This window comes from Manis javanica, chromosome 4 (genome assembly GCF_040802235.1).
Source record: "Manis javanica isolate MJ-LG chromosome 4, MJ_LKY, whole genome shotgun sequence".
Taxonomy (NCBI): Eukaryota; Metazoa; Chordata; class Mammalia; order Pholidota; family Manidae; genus Manis; species Manis javanica.
Genome location: NC_133159.1, coordinates 110815825 through 110836130, shown reverse-complemented (window position 1 = coordinate 110836130; position 20306 = coordinate 110815825). Strand labels below are relative to the sequence as shown.

Genomic DNA, 20306 nt, shown 5'->3' with positions numbered 1-20306 from the left:
GACCAGTAAAGAGTTGCGCCAGATACTTACATGTCTTTGCAGAGCCTGGCACATCGCCTGGTGGTTAAGAGCATAGACTCAGGACCAAACCTCTGGGTTAAGTACAGCCCTGCCACTTACTAGCTGTGTGAATAAGGCCAGTAAAGCCCACTAGAAAGGACTCAAAGAGTTAACTGGTTAAAAATAAAAAGCTCAGAAGGCCAGGAGCAACTTGACCTAGAATGTTCAATACTCCCCAGATTAAGAAAAGTATCTCAGCATAGCCTATGTTTTCACTGTGTCAATTAGAACATACCAATGTAAGATTTACTTTAGTCTGCTCAAAGGCCCAGCTTATTCGGGAAGATTCTACCTTAAAGCTAAAATAGCAGTTTAATCAAACAGACAATAAACTCAGCCCACGTTGGAGGCATGGCAGGAAGTCTTGATTGATATGTTTCCAGACAGAAACTGATATCCTGGAAAGGAATCAACAGGAAGTTTCTTGTGTTAAGTTAGAAAAAGAAACAACATCTTATCAGAGATAAGCATTCAGGGACAATTTGACCAGTCTGCATCTGGCACTTTGTTGCTTTCCTGAAAATCCTTAACCACCTATAAATTATCCCCAGACCGTAAACCCTCAGGCACACTCCTCTCTCTCTGAAGTCGCCAGTACTTTCTAAGTGCACAGCTTTTCCCCAATCTTTCAGTGCCTCTTCTCTCAGGTAACCCACCCTCCCCTTTCTCCAAGTGTGCACCTTTTTGCTTTAAATAAACTCCTCACTGTTCAACTCACAACGTTTTGTCTCTGCGCCTTTCCAGTGTAAATGTTTTTGTTACTTTTCATTGTCAATCTAATCCTCTGGATTTAAGCTCAAACCTTCACTAAGTATGCAACCTCAAATAATAACTTTTACTCTGCTTCACTACTGTGTCTCTGCCCTTCAGTTCTTTGTTGCAGTATGGACAAGAACCGAGGAAAATACACAATGCTCCCCTAACAAAAGGGCTAATATATGTAGTGTGCTAAGAGCAGTGTCTATCTTCAAATGAAGCCTGTGTGTTAGCTGTTGTTCTTCTGCTGTTTTTTTTTGTGAAAAGTGGTCTGGGTTGCCATAGGGACTGGACCAGGAGGGTGGGCCAATGTTCTGTTTCCATTTAGGTATCCAGGCCTCCCACAGACGGCGGTAACTTAGTGCCATCGTCCCCATTGCCTTCTCTGCTTACTCGGGCCTAGAACAGATGAAAGGTGAGGATAAATTGTTAGAACACTGCAACCCCAAGGACCCAACCAGAGTCTCTCAGCGTTTCCTTCCCCAGTTTCATCCTCAGGGACCAGGGCCCCATGATGCAGGAGAATGTGGGAAAAGGCTGCTCAAGCACCAGCAGGGAGACAAGGACAATTCTCCTTAGTGTCAGACTGAGAAGAATCTTTCAGGGGAATATTCTAGACTCAAAGTGAACAGAGACCCTGATAACCAAGTGGCTCTGCATACAATGCAGCTGTCTGCTCCCCTTCATCCTCACGGCCACCAGCTACAGCCTCTGTTCACCTCCTGAACTAGGTGGGTGGCCCGCTGCCTGTGGGATTACCCAAAAAATAAAACCTCCATTTAGGTTTTCTTTTCATCAGTTTTAACAGTGTAAAAATAATTTGTGCTCAAAATAAAACAACTGTAAATTACGGGAATACAGGGAGATTGGATTATTTTTCCTCACGTAGCCCATGACCCAGGTAATACCCCTGACATCCCCACTCTGCTCCTAGGGAGCACATTGCAGTCAGCTGCCTCCAGGCCCATGCTCATACTCTCCGTGGGCTGTGAAGAGCCTCCTTTCTCCTTCCTCTCCATTATTATCAGAATTATCCTTCCTCCTTCCCCTCCGTACTATCCAAGAATTGTTGGAATAATTCTGATGGAACACCTGAAAGAGTATGGCACCATGCTGATAAAATTCACTCGGTATGAGCATGGTGTTGGATGGGATTCCCCTGAGCATACCTGAAGACAAGGACTTCTGTGCCAGTGACATTTCAGGCAGGACTCTCAAAAGAAACTTGGAAGGGAGTGGGGAAAGCAAGACTGTTAGGCAGGAAAATAGATATGAGCAGGGTGGAAAGAGAGAGTAAGTCCACTAAAAAGACCCAGAGTTAATCAATTAAAACTCAAAAGCCATGAGTAAGTTGGCCTGGAATGTTCGCATATTCCCCAGAAAAGGAGGGTACCTCAATATAGCCCATGTCTTTATTGTGTTAATCATGCAGGTCCAGCTTATTTTTTAACTTTACCTATATGCTGTTTTGTTTTCTCTTTCAGCCTTAATCAAGTAGTTTGTAACCTAGGCAACTAATTTAGCATTCAGGCCCAGCTGTAAGCAACATTGTAAAACCAGAAAGGATTCCATCTTAATTACTGCACTGTAATACCCAGGAAGATAAAGATTCTTAACTCACTGTTTAGCAAACTGACAATAACTCAGCCCACCTCGGGGGCTGGGCAGGCGGCCTTGCTTGATATGCCCCCAGACCAGGATGCTGGTTATCTCAGGGAGAAATCAGAGTAAATTCCTTGTGTTAAGCCACTTTTAAATATTCAGGGACCACTTAACGAGTCTGCACCCCCAGCCATTTGTTACATTCCTGACAAATTCTGAAAAGGGGGAACACCCAACTTTTGGGGGCACTCCTCTCTCTGAGGTCGCCCACACTATTTAAGTGTGTAAACTTTTAATCTTAAACTCTCTCTCCAACTTTTCAGGGCACCTCTCCTTGCTGAGATGGCCTGTACTTTTTCTCTCTTTAAGTAACTTTAAATAAAACTTTTACTCTGCTTCACTACAACCTCTGCCCTTCAATTCTTATTGCAGCTGGGATAAGGACTGAGGAAAATAAACAATGCCCCCCCAACAAAACTAGGAAGGGAAGGAGGCCACACGTGATGATAGAATCCGGACAGGAGTACCGCCTTTTGAAAAATCCCACCCGCCATCTCAGAGAGACCTAGGTGTCATCTTACCTGCGCTACAAGCATTCTCCAGAGGACACGTCAGCAAGCCACAGGCCCCCCTTTCCTGACCCCTCCCTTCAAAGAGCCCACCATAAACCCTGGCTATAAAAAGCCTCTTGACCTATTAGAGACTCTCTTTTCCTTGTTCTGCTGGCCAGGATAGATAAACCTGCTTGGACTGTTGAGTTCGCATCCCCTCTCTTCTTTCATACAGTGCCAAATCTCAGGAGCGGGAGCCAAGAGCAGGAGCTCTTTTGCAGCCTAAGAAGAAGTGGGCAATGACAGCTCATCCTGAGCTTAAGCCCAGATCCTGAGAGCCTCCTGTGTCTCACCCCGTTTCCCTTCCATCCCTCACCCAACACACACCTTGCAAACTCCAGTCCAGGGACCATCTTGCCAGACCTCAATCTACCCATCCACCACAGGCTATCAATCCTTCGCAATTCCCAGGAGGGTAAGATTTTGGCTTGTCATCAGCTCTCTCTGATGGGAAAGTTAGTCCTTTCCCTTCCAATCTGTTCTCCGGTTGAGAACACCACAAGGGGACCTTCTGCACTCTGACTGGGGGGCTGCTTCCTTTCAGTGTGCAGGACAGTCCAGCTCCAGGAGCCTCCAGGTGGGAAACTGATTGCAGGGAAATGCCCCAGCGGCATGCTTCCCAAAGCCTGGCCACCCTCCCACAAAGGACAATTCTGCCTCAAAAACATTGGGGGACACCCCCTCAACTCTCTCCTAATCCCAATTGGGATTAAAAGGACACATTAAACGAAAAACTGGTCTTTCACTCTTCTTCCATGTGGCCTCAACATTAACTTAATAATGGGTCACACAGGCCAAAATCTTAGTAACTTCCTCTAGAGGACTGGCAAATGGTCAGAGGTTCCTAAATCCAAGACTTCCCTCTCCCTAAGCAATCTTCCTTTTGTTTCTTCTCTTCTTTTTTTGTCACAGCTGCCTGCCTCAGCCCATGCAACTCTCCTAACTAGTTAGTAGTCTCCCAGGTACCTTAACTTCCTATTGTCCCCGGATCTCAGGGAGGCTTGCCAAGCCAAAACACCCCCTTATGCCTTTCGCATACTCTATGCCTTTTCCTGATTCTAAGAACTCAGGTGAGAGCTGAACAAAAACCCTCTACAGTACTCCTCGCCGATCAAAAATTCCCTACCCATACCCTGACAGCATCGCACATTTCTCCCCCTCTTCCCTCTTCTTTCACCCTCCACCTTATCATCCTCTTCCTCCCCAACAGCCTCAGCAAAATCCAAATCCCTTCCCTATTGTCGGCTTCTTCTGACCACCCCTCCACCTCGGGGATGTCCGCCTACACGTGTGCCTCTTCTAACCCAATCCCACCCACCAGCCTCAAACATGCCCTTGCACACTCGCTTCCCACCCAATACCTCCCCAGACCACATCTCACCCTATCCTACCTCTTTGTGAGGTAACAGGCACTGAAGGGCCCATTTGTGTTCGTATCTCCTTTTCAATTAATGATCTGGAGCATATAAAACAAAAAATGGGTCCTTTTCAAAAAACCCTGATCAATTCAGCTATGAGTGCCTCAGGGAAATTACCCAGAGGGCAGATGAAAACCCAGCCCTCTTTATAAATCGCCATTCAGAGGTACACAAACACCAGCCCTAAGTCCCCTGAGGGCCTTACTCTCCTACACCTCCACTTCATTTCCCAGTCTTATGCAAATATTTGTAAAAAGCTCCAAAAATTTAAAAATGGAACCCAAACACCCCAGAAGGAGCTTGTAGACCTTGCCTTTAAAGTTTTTAACAACTGGGATAAGAAACAAAACCTCAGAAAAACAGTCTAAAGCCAAATATCAGATCCTGGTCTCCCTAGTTTGACCACCCACTGACAAACCTGCAAAAGGCTCCACCCCACACCTGCCTAGCAACTGTTTCCATTGTGGCAGTCAGGGCCACTGGGCAAAAGCTTGCCCCAATCCCGTTCCTCCTACAAAGCCATGTCCACACTGCACACAGTGGGGTCACTGGAGAGTGGATTGCCCTCTAGGGAAGTCAGCCCCTCCCTTGAGTTCTCTCCCCTCCTGGAGACCAGACACATCTAGAGAGGACCTGGCACTCATGGCCTTGTCTTCACAGACCAATTGAGGTGGCCTGGATCCCAAGGCCCCCTCCACAACGACACCAGCGGATCCCCGGGTAACAATGGTGGTGGCAGGAAGTCAGGTTTCCTTCTGGGTCAACATGGGGCCAGCCCATCTGTGCTTACTAAATACAAAGGGACCTTTGCTCCCTTCCTCTATCTTGGTTGTTGGAATGAAAGGCTTAATAGAAACATCAGCCCAAACCCCTCCTCTATATTGTTCCTTGGTAAATATTGCTTTGCCTCACTCCTTTCTAGTAATCCCCCACTGCCCCACCCCGCTTCTGGGAGGAGATAGCCCCCACTGCATGGGGGCACGGTGGCCTGCCTTGACTGATATGCTCCCAGAGGGAAGCTGCTATCCTGGGAGGGGACCAGAGTAGTAAAATTCTTATGCTAATTTTGCAGAATTACCCAGAGGACTGATAAGATACTTTTCTACCTCCAGATAATACTACTAAAAATTAATTGATTTAAACACAAGCACTTATAAAAACTGGGCATTCCAAAACTTCCAGAAATTCTGATAAAAGTTACTCAGCATTAATGCTACTTTACATTTAACTAAAAAAGGCTTGTCCTTCCAGTTATCAGCTGCCTAGGTTTACCTAGTCATTTAAGTTGATGTTATCTGTTAAATCTTTCCAAAAAAATGCTTCAAGGGAGACGACTTTGTCTAATGCTTGATGAAGGTTTGTGAGTAATCTAGCATGATTGTTAGGAACGAGTGAACTAAATAAGTGAAGTAAGTAAACTTCTTAATAATAATTGTGTTACGTATACCTAAAAACAGCTTAAGAATCTTTGTAGTAACCTGAAAGCTTAAAATTTTGCTATGTTAATTAAGTCACTCCCAAGTCAGATAAAATCAAGAAACGTTCATTGCTGATTGCCAATCTAAAGAATGCTAGTGTAAGTTTACAATAGTTTACTTCTCAGTGTTCAGTAAAAATTAAACTTCCTGATGGTTTTAAGTTCTAATTAAAACTCCTTAAAATAATTAAGAAAACATCTCTGCATGACAGAAAAGATGTGTGTTTTGGTTAAGAGAAGGTGTAAGGAATAGAAATTCATTTTATTGTGGGTAAAAGAAGGTAACTTCTAAAGTACAGCTGTTTATTTAAAGAGGGAGAACACTGAATGTAAAAGAAAAGCTGTAGAAAGTTTGTGAAGAATTTGGTGTGGTCATGCTATGTGAGATTAAAGCAAAAGAGTCTTGTTATGAAGTAAGCAGCGAAATTAGAATTTTGTTTTCTGTTTGTTAAAAGGACAAAGTTTTCTTGAACTATTAGTCTGCTTCTAATATTGAAAAATTGTGAACAGTTTTTCTAATGATTTCTCATGCTTAAGGTCTCAATGAGTTGTCTAAGTACTTAAGAAAATTAAATCTTAATATTAAAAGAGCTAAAAGCTAAGTTGGTGTTACAGAAATACCCAAACATCCTTATGTCAATTGTCTTAAAGCTCTCATCAAATCTTCAACCATTGTCATTTCTAAGTCTTTTGTCATTGATAGTTACTGTTTTACTCCTGAACTAGTAAAGAACCAGTTTCAAGCAGAGCAAAAATTAGTTACATCAATAAGTAAACTAAAGAAGATGCAAAAGAGAATTTCAGCCCACCCTAATGCTGCTCCACAACTTAGCTGCATCCTTCTTGCATGTTCCCTTGTCCATGTCTGCCTCTGCTACTCATGCCAGGATTCTTGTTCACGAAGCTGAAGAATGAGCTTCACAAACACTCAAGGTAGGAGAGCAAGGTACAGGCTTTTATTTAGAAATAAAGTGAGAGGACAGAGCTCCTGGCTCATGCCAGGAGGGGACAAGAGAGCCCCAGGGTGGTGGGTTGTCTAGAGTATTTATAGGCAGTACAGGATTTTTGGGAATTGAGGGCTTAGGGTGTGGACTTGTACCACCTGCCTTACCCTCAGGTGGGCTGGGATATTGTCTGTTTGCCTGGGCTGTTTACAGTGAAGTCACAGGTTATGCTGAGATACTCTTGAGGAACACTCAAACATTCCAGACCAAGTTGCTCCTGGCCTTTTGACCTTTAACTGATCTCACTGAAGAGGCCTATATTCCTAGTCTAGTATCCTTACCCTAGAGATTTAGTGTGACCTTGACTTTGCATAATGCTGAACACAGAGTTTCAATAGGGAATTTACATTGTTACATTGCTTTGACTGTAAATATCTTGCCTTGCTGTTTCCAGAGGCCCTCACCCTGCTCTGTCTAAGCCCATGGTCCCTGTCTCACTACTATGGCTCCATGAACCCTCCTCTCTCTGACAGACAGCAAGGAACTGCTGGACCCACAGGCAGGGACAATGCCACTACTCAGCAGAAAGCAGTTACAGAAGAGGGACTGACACCCACTTTTCCCTGAAAGATGTCAAGGTTCCTCATTCCTTGAGGGGTGAATGAGATGGGGCAGAGACATGGAATAAGCATCATGATCTAACCCTAACAAACCTTTCTGTTCTTAACCAGCAAAAAGGGACAAACATTAGGGCTTCTTGCACAATCAGCTGGAGACACCCTCCAGCGTGTTGCCCCTCTGCCCAAACAACTCGACCTTGTGATAAAAGGCTGGCTCTCTTACAGGTTCTAGCATCAGTTGCACTCTTTATCCGTGAAGGTCAAAAATTGCCTTGCACCAGTCCTTATAAGTACACTCCTCACACAACCTCTCTGACCTTCTCAGCCACTGGGCTCTAACCCTTCTCTCCCTGTCCTGAAACCAAGTATTAAACTCTCAGCTTCTACAACCTTTACATTCTACCCCTCCTGGCCCCACTCGCCTTCATCACCCTCCTCTTTCTTTCCTTCCCTGCTTAAGTAACCAATTCCAAAGATTTTTACAGGATCAAAAGGCAGCCGTCTCCTGGGCAACTACTCAAGAACACCTCCAAATGGCTTTTATGCTTCAAAATATCAGAAAACTGGGGGGGGCGGAGCCAGGATGGGGGCATGAGTAGAGCAGTGGAAATCTCCTCCCAAAAACACATAGAGCTATGAAAATATAACAAAGAAAAATCTTCCTGAAATAGAGAACACAGGACACAGGACAACATCCAGACCACATCCACACCTGCAAGAAACCAGCGCCTTGCAAAGGGGGTAAGATACAAGCCCCGGCCCAGCGGGACCCGAGCGCCCCTCCCCACGGCTCCCGGCGGGTGGAAAGAACCTGGAGAGGTTTTTTTTTTGGCGACTGCTTTTTGGAAGCCTTAAAGGGATGGGCCCCCGTTGCTAGGGAGGCAGGGTGGCGGGACCGGTGAGCAGGTGCCTGGGACCGGCGCCTGAGGACAAAGAATATCCCACGTTTCTCCCTGCGGGACCGGCGGGCGGGTGCCTGAGACCGGCGCCTGAGGACGGAGGAAATCGCGCGTTTTTCCCCTTTTTTTTTCTCTTTTTTGGAAGTGCTTTTTGGAAGCCTAAAAGGGACAGGGACCCCGGTGCTAGAGAGGCAGGGCGGCGGGACTGGTGAGTGGGTACCTGGGACCTGCGCCTGAGGACAAAGAATATCGAGCGTTCTTTCCCTGTGGGACTGGTGGGTGGGTGCTTTTTGGAAGCCTTGAAAGGACAGGGGCCCTGGGGCTAGGGAGACAGGGCAGCAGGACCAGTGAGCGGGTGCCTGGGACCGGCACCTGAGGACAAAAAAAAAAATCGCGTGTTTTTTCCTTTTTTTTTCTTTCTGTTCCCTCTCTCATTGTTGCTGTTGTTGTTTTGGTTTGGAGAGTGCTTTTTGAAAGTCTTAAAGGGGCAGGACAGGACACTTAGATCAGAGACAGGGAATCGGGGGATCTCTGGGCACTCTAACCCCCTGGGCAGCAGGGAGCACAGAGCCCCTTACGGAGATAAATAGCCTCCCGGCCGCTCCCCCTCCAATAGGGCTCCACCATTTTGGAGGAACAGCCTGAGCCAGCCCAAGCCCACAGCAAGAGCAGACATAAACCCCATAGCACCTGGGCAGGAAGCAGAAGCCCTGTCTGCGCACAGGTGCCCAGCACAAGCCACTAGAGGTCGCTATTTTCCCAGGAGAAGGCCACAAACCAACAAGAAGGGAAGCTCTTCCAGCGGTCACTTGTACCAGCTCTGCAAACTATCTCTATCACCATGAAAAGGCAAAACTACAGGCAGACAAAGATCACAGAGACAACACCTGAGAGGGAGACAGACCTAACTAGTCCTCCAGAAAAAGAATATTCAAAATAAAAATCATGAACATGCTGACAGAGATGCAGAGAAAAATGTAAGAGCAATGGGATGAGATGCAGAGAAAAATCCAAGAGCAGTGGGATGAGATGCAGAGAAAAATGCAAGAGCAGTGGGATGAAGTCCGGAAGGAGATCACAGATGTCAGGAAGGAGATCACAGAAGTGAAACAATCCCTGGAAGGATTTATAAGCAGAATGGATAAGATGCAAGAGGCCATTGAAGGAATAGAAGCCAGAGAACAGGAACGTATAGAAGCTGACATAGAGAGAGATAAAAGGATCTCCAGGAATGAAATAACACTAAGAGAAATATGTGACCAAGCCAAAAGGAATAATATTCGTATTATAGGGATACCAGAAGAAGAAGAAAGAGGAAAAGGGATAGAAAGTCTCTTTGAAGAAATAATTGCTGAAAACTTCCCCAAATTGGGGGAGGAAATAATCGAACAGACCATGGAATTACACAGAACTCCCAACAGAAAGGATCCAAGGAGGACAACACCAAGACACATAGTAATTAAAATGGCAAGGATCAAGGACAAGGAAAGAGTTTTAAAGGCAGCTAGAGAGAAAAAGGTCACCTATAAAGGAAAACCCATCAGGCTAACATCAGACTTCTCGACAGAAACCCTACAGGCCAGAAGAGAATGGCATGATATACTTAATGCAATGAAACAGAAGGGCCTTGAACCAAGGATACTGTATCCAGCACGACTATCATTTAAATATGATGGCGGGATTAAACAATTCCCAGACAAGCAAAAGCTGAGGGAATTTGCTTCCCACAAACCACCTCTACAGGGCATCCTACAGGGACTGCTCTAGATGGGAGCACCCCTAAAAAGAGCACAGAACAAAACACACAACATATAAAGAATGGAGGAGGAGGAATAAGAAGGGAGAGAAGAAAAGAATCTCCAGACAGTGTATATAACAGCTCAATAAGCGAGCTAAGTTAGGAAGTAAGATACTAAAGAAGCTAACCTTGAACCTTTGGTAACCACGAATCTAAAGCCTGCAATGGCAATAAGTACATATCTCTCAATAGTCACCCTAAATGTAAATGGACTTAATGCACCAATCAAAAGACATAGAGTAATAGAATGGATAAAAAAGCAAGACCCATCTATATGCTGCTTACAAGAAACTCACCTTAAACCCAAAGATAAGCATAGACTAAAAGTCAAGGGATGGAAAAACATATTTCAGGCAAACAACAGTGAGAAGAAAGCAGGGGTTGCAGTACTAATATCAGACAAAATAGACTTCAAAACAAAGAAAGTAAGAAGAGATAAAGAAGGATACTACATAATGGTAAAGGGCTCAGTCCAACAAGAGGATATAACCATTCTAAATATATATGCACCCAATAGAGGAGCACCACCATATGTGAAGCAAATACTAACAGAACTAAAGAGGGAAATAGACTGCAATGCATTCATTGTAGGAGACTTCAACACACCACTCACCCCAAAGGATAGATCCACCGGGCAGAAAATAAGTAAAGACACACAGGCACTGAACAACACACTAGAACAGATGGACTTAATAGACATCTATAGAACTTTACATCCAAAAGCAACAGGATATACATTCTTCTCAAGTGCACATGGAACATTCTCCAGAATAGACCACATACTAGCTCACAAAAAGAGCCTCAGTAAATTCCAAAATATTGAAATTCTACCAACCAATTTTTCAGACCACAAAGGTATGAAAGTAGAAATAAATTCTACAAAGAAAACAAAAAGGCTCACAAACACATGGAGGCTTAATAACATGCTACTAAACAATCAATGGATCAAAGAACAAATCAAAATAGAGATCAAGGAATATATAGAAACAAATGACAACAACAACACTAAGCCCCAACTTCTGTGGGATGCAGCAAAAGCAGTCTTAAGAGGAAAGTATATAGCAATCCAGGCACACTTGAAGAAGTAAGAACAAACCCAAATGAATAGTCTAACATCGCAATTATTAAAACTGGAAAAAGAAGAACAAATGAGGCCTAAAGTCAGCAGAAGGAGGGACATAATAAAGATCAGAGAAGAAATAAACAAAATTGAGAAGAATAAAACAATAGCAAAAATCAACGAAACCAAAAGCTAGTTCTTCGAGAATAAAAAAACAAAATAGATAAGCCTCTAGCCCAACTTATTAAGAGAAAAAGTGAGTCAACACAAATCAACATAATCAGAAATGAGAATGGAAAAATCACGACAGACTCCACAGAAATACAAAGAATTATTAAAGACTACTATGAAAACCTATATGCCAACAAGCTGGAAAACCTAGAAGAAATGGACAACTTCCTAGAAAAATACAACCTCCCAAGACTGACCAAGGAAGAAACACAAAATTTAAACAAACCAATTACGAGCAAAGAAATTGAAACAGTAATCAAAAAACTACCCAAGAAGAAAACCCCGGGGCCGGACGGATTTACCTTGGAATTTTATCAGACACACAGAGAAGACATAATACCCATTCTCCTTAAAGTGTTCCAAAAAATAGAAGAAGAGGGAATACCCCCAAACTCATTCTATGAGGCCAACATCACCTTAATACCAAAACCAGGCAAAGACCCCATCAAAAAAGAAAATTACAGACCAATATCCGTGATGAATGTAGACGCAAAAATACTCAATAAAATATTAGCAAACAGAATTCAACAGTATATCAAAAGGATCATACACCATGACCAAGTGGGATTCATCCCAGGGATGCAAGGATGGTACAACATTCAAAAATCCATCAACATCATCCACCCCATCAACAAAAAGAAAGACAAAAACCACATGATCATCTCCATAGATGCTGAAAAAGCATTTGACAAAATTCAACATACATTCATGATAAAAACTCTCAGCAAAATGGGAATAGGGGGCAAGTACCTCAACATAATAAAGGCCATATCTGATAAACCCACAGCCAGCATTATACTGAACAGCGAGAAGCTGAAAGCAATTTCTCTGAGATCGGGAACCAGACAGGGATGCCCACTCTCCCCACTGTTATTTAACATAGTACTGGAGGTCCTAGCCACGGCAATCAGACAAAACAAAGAAATACAAGGAATCCAGATTGGTAAAGAAGAAGTTAAACTGTCACTATTTGCAGATGATATGACACTGTACATAAAAAACCCTAAAGACTCCACTCCAAAACTACTAGAACTGATATCGGAATACAGCAAAGTTGCGGGATACAAAATTAACACACAGAAATCTGTAGCTTTCCTATACACTAACAATGAATCAATAGAAAGAGAAATCAGGAAAACAATTCCATTCACCATTGCATCAAAAAGAATAAAATACTTAGGAATAAACCTAACCAAAGAAGTGAAAGACATGCTCTGAAAACTACAAGTCACTCTTAAGAGAAATTAAAGGGGACACTAATAAATGGAAACTCATCCCATGCTCATGGCTAGGAAGAATTAATATCATCAAAATGGCCATCCTGCCCAAAGCAATATACAGATTTGATGCAATCCCTCTCAAATTACCAGCAACATTCTTCAATGAATTGGAACAAATAATTCAAAAATTCATATGGAAACACCAAAGACCCCGAATAGCCAAAGCAATCCTGAAAAAGAAGAATAAAGTAGGGGAGATCTCACTCCCCAACTTCAAGCTCTACTACAAAGCCACAGTAATCAAGACAATTTGGTACTTGCACAAGAACAGATCCACAGACCCGTGGAACAGATTAGAGACCCCAGAAATTAACCCAAACATATATGGTCAATTAATATTTGATAAAGGAGCCATGGACAAAGAATGGCAAAATGACAGTCTCTTCAACAGATGATGCTGGCAAAACTGGACAGCTACATGTAGGAGAATGAAACTGGACCATTGTCTAACCCGATATACAAAAGTAAACTCAAAATGGATCAAAGACCTGAATGTAAGTCATGAAACCATTAAACTCTTGGAAAAAAACATAGGCAAAAACCTCTTAGACATAAACATGAGTGACCTCTTCTTGAACATATCTCCCCGGGCAAGGAAAACAACAGCAAAAATGAGCAAGTGGGACTACATTAAGCTGAAAAGCTTCTGTACAGCGAAAGACACCATCAATAGAACAAAAAGGAACCCTACAGTATGGGAGAATATATTTGAAAATGACACATCCGATAAAGGCTTGACGTCCAGAATATATAAAGAGCTCACATGCCTCAACAAACAAAAAACAAATAACCCAATTAAAAAATGGGCAGAGGAACTGAGCAGACAGTTCTCCAAAAAAGAAATACAGATGGCCAAGAGACACATGAAAAGATGCTCCACATCGCTAATTATCAGAGAAATGCAAATTAAAACTACAATGAGGTATCACCTCACACCAGTAAGGATAGCTGCCATCCAAAAGACAGACAACAACATATGTTGGCGAGGCTGTGGAGAAAGGGGAACCCTCCTACACTGCTGGTGGGAATGTAAATTAGTTCAACCATTGTGGAAAGCAGTATGGAGGTTCATCAAAATGCTCAAAACAGACCTACCATTTGACCCAGGAATTCCACTCCTAGGAATTTATCCTAAGAACGCAGCAATCAAGTTTGAGAAAGACAGATGCACCCCTATGTTTATTGCAGCACTATTTACAATAACCAAGAATTGGAAGCAACCTAAATGTCCATCGGTAGATGAATGGATAAAGAAGATGTGGTACATATACACAATGGAATACTACTCAGCCATAAGAAGTGGAAAAATCCAACCATTTGCAGCAACATGGATGGAGCTGGAGAGTATTATGCTCAGTGAAATAAGCCAAGTGGAGAAACAGAAATACCAAATGATTTCACTCTTCTGAGGAGTATAGGAACAAAGGAAAAACTGAAGGAACAAAACAGCAGCGGAATTACAGAAGCCAAAAATGGACTAACAGGTACCAAAGGGAAAGGAACTGGGGAGGATGGGTGGGCAGGGAGGGATAGGGAGGGAAGAAGATGGGGGGTATTAAGATTAGCATGCATGGGGGGGAGGGAGAAAGGGGAGGATGGGCTGCACAACACAGAGAGGACAAGTAGTGACTCTACCACATTTTGCTAAGCTGATGGACAGTGACCGTAATGTGGTTGTTAGGGGGGACCTGATATAGGTGAGAGCATAGTAAACATAGTGTTCTTCATGTAAGTGTAGATTAAAAATTAAAAAAAAAAAAAGTAAGAAAGAAAGAAAAGGGGGATTACTCCTTGACAGGATAAAACTATTGGTAAATCAAAGATCAACGCATGCTTTAAATATCCTTAATGTTGATCACTTAAAGGGTGTCAGATAATCAGCTATGGAGGTACTCTTTTCTGATAATATTCCTTTATCTTAATAAAAAAAAAAAAAGCAGTCCCTGTGTACTGACCTCCAATGAGTTCTGCACAGTGGTATAGAGGGCATGTCAAAGTGTGGGCAAAGAGTCTGTTTGTTTCTATGCAGAAGATCAAGGCCTAGCTTGGATACCCAGAAAATGAACTAAGATACGATATGAGGAGGAGCTTCTGGCATCAGCACTCTCTGGAGGACTCGTGCCGGGGGATGATCATCAAAAAGCCTCCACAGGTATCCGGACGATGCTGCGGTTGTGGCTGCATCCAGCCCACCATCTCCTGGATTTGCCATAGGAATGAGGAGGGAGATGTCTAGGCTGGCATGTGCATACAGTGACACAACGAATTTGACCGGATCTGTACTGTTGGAACTCAACCAGGAGTTGGGAGGGGTGCAAGCTGTAGCACTCCAAAATCTCATGACTATAGACTATTTATGGTTAAAAGAACATATGGGATGTGAACAGATCCCAGAAATGGGCTGCTTTAATTTGTCTGATGGTTCAAGTACAGTTGGACAATATCCATCATATCATAGATAAATTTTCACAAATGCCTAGGGTGCCTAAATGGTTTTCTTGGCTTCACTGGAGATGGATGGTAATTATAGATTTGCTTTGTTTATGTCACCGTATTCCTATTATGTTAATATGTGTGTGCAAATTAGTTAGTAGTTTAAAACCTATACATACTTAAGGTACTATGCAAGAAGATATGTCAAAGAAATAATCAATCCTCCCATGTTTCCTTCATATGCTTCATCTATAGCTTTTCTTCTTCCTTCCTAATTACAACCCTTAAATTGAATACGTGCCTCATATCGAATTTACTGAGTAGCATAACTCCTCTAGGTGGTAAAGATACCTCGAGACAAGTGCTGGGCATAGAAGCCACAGGGCATAAATCTGCAAAGAAGCAAAAAGCTAACCTTTGCAAACAATATGGCTTCTCTCTCACTTACCAACTTTACATTTCGCTGTATGGCCCCGGAAGATGACTGGTTAGCCAGAGATGGGTAAGATTCCTCAAGGGAGGAATAACCTAAGACAGGCCCAGTCACAGGGGGGCCATCAGGTGAGAATTTGGGGATCAACAGAGGTGAGGCTCAGAACCTCACCCCCCCTGCTTTGAGAGAAATCTTCTGCATCCGTGGATGTCTTGCTGCCCTTGTCTAGCCTGGATTAATACTTAGTCCATAGGCACACACCTGATCATCTGATCATCTACATTTGCCCTCTTACAGCACTAAACTATGTTTTCTACCTTTATCTTGCATCTACCTACCACTTCAGCATTTTATTAAAAATAAAAATAATAATAATAATAGGAGAAATGTGGGATCAACATATAAATCAAGTACAAAAATCAAACGAATATTCATATTTGACCTGATTGTTTATAGGTCATAATGCATGATCAAAACCGAAAGTTTCTGTGATGAATGCCCTTGTACTGTTCACCATGTAAGAATTTATTCACTATGTAAGAATTCGTTCACCATGTAAGAACTTGTTCGTTATGTTTCAGAAGATTGGAGACTGATGAGAATTAGGCTTGAGATGGATTAATGATTGTACATTGAGCGTTGACCCCCCTATTCTGAATTTTATTGTTGTTAACAACCATTTGATCAATAAATATGAGAGATGCTCTCTCAAAAAAAATAAAATAAAATAAAAATAAAAAAATAAAAAATAAAAGTAATAATAATAATAATAATAATAAGGGAGAAATGTGGGATGCACATATAAATCAAGTATAAAAATCAAACGAATATTCATATTTGACCTGATTGTCTGTAGTTCATAATGTGTGATCAAAACAGAAAGTTTCTGTGATGACTGCCCTTGTACTGTTCACCATGTAAGAACTTATTCACTATGTAAGAATTTGTTCACCATGTAAGAACTTGTTTGTTATGTTTCAGAAGATTGGAGACTGTTGAGAATTAGGTTTGGAGTGGATTAATGATTGTGCATTGAGTCCCCTATACAGACTTTTATTGTTGTTAACAACCATTTGATCAATAAATATGAGAGATGCCCTCTCAAAAAAAAAAAATATCAGAAAACCCCCTTCATTGCCCCCTCTCAGCAGGAAGCAGCCAAGAAAAGAATGGCGACCCTTCTCCCTATACCCTTTAGAGCCAGGAGTGGTAGAATCTGGACAGGAGTACCGCCTTTTAGAAAAGCCCACCCGCCATCTCAGAGAGACCTAGGTGTCATCTTACCTGCGCTACAAGCATTCTCCAGAGGACACATCAGCAAGCCACAAGTCCCCCTTTCCCGACCCTTCCCCTCAAAGAGCCCGCCACAAACCTTGGCCAAAAAAAGCCTCTTGACCCATTAGAGACTCTTTCCTTTGTTCTGTTGGCCAGGACAGTTCAGCAATAAACCTGCTTGGACTGTTGAGTTCGCATCCCCTCTCTTCCTTCACATGATACAAAGTCCCCTGGAAATTAGCTGCAGCTGCAGCTGTAGGGGAACTCTGGAGTCTGAATTTTTTTATTCTCAGATTTTGTCTCAAATAGAGAAAGGGACCTATACCATGTCAATCAGTTGTTAGCAAAAGGCCACGCTAGGAAAAGGCACTTTATTTATCTGAAATTTAAACTTAATTAGACCTACCCCAAGGCAGTGAGAACATGTGCTGCCAAGCTCTGGAAATGGAAACAAGTCAAACAGGATGAATCTGGTATTTGGGACACACATCCTCTCCAGGCATTTGCAGATTGTGAAAGTGAATGTGATGGCTAAAAAACTGAGAGGCTGAAGCTGTGGGAGTTCAGAGCTTGCCAAGAAGAAAGGGGGACTGGTAAACACCGGGCTTTAGTTGATGTCGCGTGCCCTGTCCTCGCCGGCAAGAACAGCATGCAACAACAGCAGGATTCTTCTGCAGAAAGCTTTATTCTTCAGCTCTTTGTGAAACAAATGAGTTGGGCAGGACCCAGAGGGGAAGGAGAGGCTTGCTTATATAGTTCTCATGCTCTGACCTGGTTGGTGCGGCTCCATATGCCTTATTAGCATAACCATTTGGTGGGTCTCATTGGTCCTTATGCCAAGGCGCAATTAGCATGTAGTTTAGTGGTGTGGGATGATTTGTCATTAGGAAGTTCGGGGCCTTCCGGCTGCCCTGCATTGGGCACTATTTTCTGAGCGCGGCTGCCAACATCTCCCCCTTTTTTGTCTAACAGAAGCTCAAGGCGGAACTTGCCAGCAGAGGCGGAGACAGAGGCCTGACCTCCATCATACTTCCTGATGCCCCCTTTTTGGAGAGGGGTTCTGGGCATCTACCCCTATGCAGTCAGGCATGCCTCTCAGAGGGGTCCAAGACCTCTTGCAGTGCTTTGCCTCGCATCCTCTGGCTGGCGTTGGGACTGCTTGGTACAAAGGGTTTGGACCCTTTTTCTCAACCCTCTTGCACCATGAGCTTCTTAAAGAAAGCTGTGATTAAGCATTGAGGTACTCGGGCCTGGTGCAGTGCCACATGGGCTCAGGGTGCAAGAGCTACCTCAAGCTAAAGCCGAGCTTCCTTCTTAAGCATGTTGAGCCACACTTGGGGAGAGGCGCCAACATCTATCGCCATTAGGGCTTGAGCAAGGATCACCTTGTCCTGCTTATGTTGGTTGCGGAGTCTGCATAACAACCAGAGTAAGAGCATGAGACCTCCAAGCAGGAACACGCCCATCCCAGCCATGCCCGCCCACTCCTTGACGTGGGAGAGAGCTCTGAGGAACCAGGAAGAGAGTCCTTACGCTACGGAGATATCTAGACGGGTGGAGTTGATGTGGATAATTTCTCGCCGCAGCTCTTCTAGTGTCCCATCGAAGTCTTGGGACCAGTTTCCTGAAAGATACTGGGACAGGTCTCGTGACAGATTAGCTGCCCGTGTAAAATTTTTATATTGAATGCTAGTGATGCAGAGGGCACGATATTTCCGCTCACATCCCAATTGGGCCATTTGCCAGAGCACCTCCATTTGTTCCTCCACGAGATCTATGCGTTGATTGAGGATCATTATTCCTCCTTTCAGTTTGCCATCAAGTGTGGACTGTTGGTCCAGGGCAGAAGCTACTGAGGCTGCAAGGTTATTGAGCTCTGTAGCCGATTTGATGGAGGTGTCTAAAGCTATACCAGCGGCGGTGGCTGTGACCGCGGTCGCGGAGATCAGGAGCACTATGGCGGCTGTAACACCGAAATCACGCCTTTCTCGAAACAGAGTCATGGTGTTAGGGGTGTCTACGGGAACAGGAACCCAACGGGGGATGCGGACTACCAAAGCATTGGTAAAGTTACGCGCATCCCAACACTGAGACAGAAAGCAGGTTTCATTGGAGCAGGAGTCAAAGCTACTATTGGATAAGATAAACAGAAATGGGGGGTATACGCATACTGGAGAAGGTGGAAAAAGGGAATTAGGTGACTCTGGACCTGATTTTGCTGAACACGTGTAGTTCTCGTTGTTATGGGTCATGATCATGTTCCAGTGTGCGCGCATGTGGTTATTCTCGCACCAAAAGGTGATATTTTTTACACTGATTCCCCCACCCTGGAGGGCGGAAAAGGGGGAGAGGTCGGTACACGAGCCATTGACTCCACACAGCATCCATTTATGGAAGGGGTTCATGCTCAGCTGCTGACGAAACTCGCCTTCCAGCACCTTTACTGGCCACCAAGCCTCATTGGCTGGCCGTCCCTCCATATCTGGGGAGATGGTAAACTCCTGCCTCTCAGTTGCCCACGTTACTACAGTTGACTGACAGTCAGTCCAGGGCCACAGCTCTCCCTCATAGTCGCCCACACAATGGGAGGCATATTTGGGTTGACGAGGCCTGTCGGTGGAATTGTTCCTGGGAGAGTGTACAAATGTGCCATTGATCCAGAGAACCATCTGGTGGATAGTCATGTTCTTATAGGACGGGCTCCCTTCCTTATTAGGCCCTTCAAATTTAGCTGACATAACGGGGAGGCTACTGGCCTCTAGAATTATGTCACTGAACCATCCGTATTTCCTCCGTTTCAGGGAGATACAGCCAGCTAGATTCTGAGTGGTGAAGCATAATGACCCATTAGTTACGAAGGATCGGTTTTCTCCCAGGGGAGCTGCTAGGGTGTCTTTAACTAGGTAGGGCAAGTTCATACTAGAGTTGGTGGTGAAAAAGCGGGGAAAAACGGCTGCATTGAAATGGACAGGCATAGGCTTAGGAAAGGCAGACAGGATTCCCCATCTCAATACTCCCTGAGTCGGGGTCTCCAGTGTCAGGAGCAGGGTCAGGAGGTACAGCGAAGTCATCTCCTTTGTTTAGGACTTTCCTCGTTAGGCGCTCCGGGATCCAGAAGGGATTTTCTTCACCCTGGGGGAAAACACACACAGCTCCCCTGGATCTGATTATGATTGGATCCGGGCCCTTCCATTGGTTAGATAACACGTCCTTCCATTTTACTAGTTCTTGTGGGTCTTTTGGCCACTGATTATGGCGATCCGCTGCTGTATGGCCTTGAGCATCCAGATTCAAAAAATTTATAGTGAAAAGTGCTAGGGCTATGGCAGTTTTTGGTGTGGGGGGTATATCTTCAATTCCCCCTTTTTGTTTAAGTAAATAGGATTTGAGCGTGAGGTTCGCGCGTTCC

General features: G+C 43.9%; 1 protein-coding gene across 2 annotated transcripts in view; it reads right to left on the bottom strand.

The window, feature by feature from the left end:
• Positions 1–17563: 17563 nt before the first annotated feature.
• Positions 17564–20306, bottom strand: part of LOC140848992 (uncharacterized) — a 28714-nt gene continuing 25971 nt past the window's right edge. For both annotated transcript variants that reach the window (XM_073234660.1, XM_073234659.1), the window contains exon 2: positions 17564–20029. In XM_073234660.1, coding sequence (XP_073090761.1) covers positions 18427–19968 — 1542 coding nt within the window. In that variant the 5' untranslated portion in view covers positions 19969–20029 and the 3' untranslated portion in view covers positions 17564–18426. The remainder of the gene's footprint in view (positions 20030–20306) is intronic.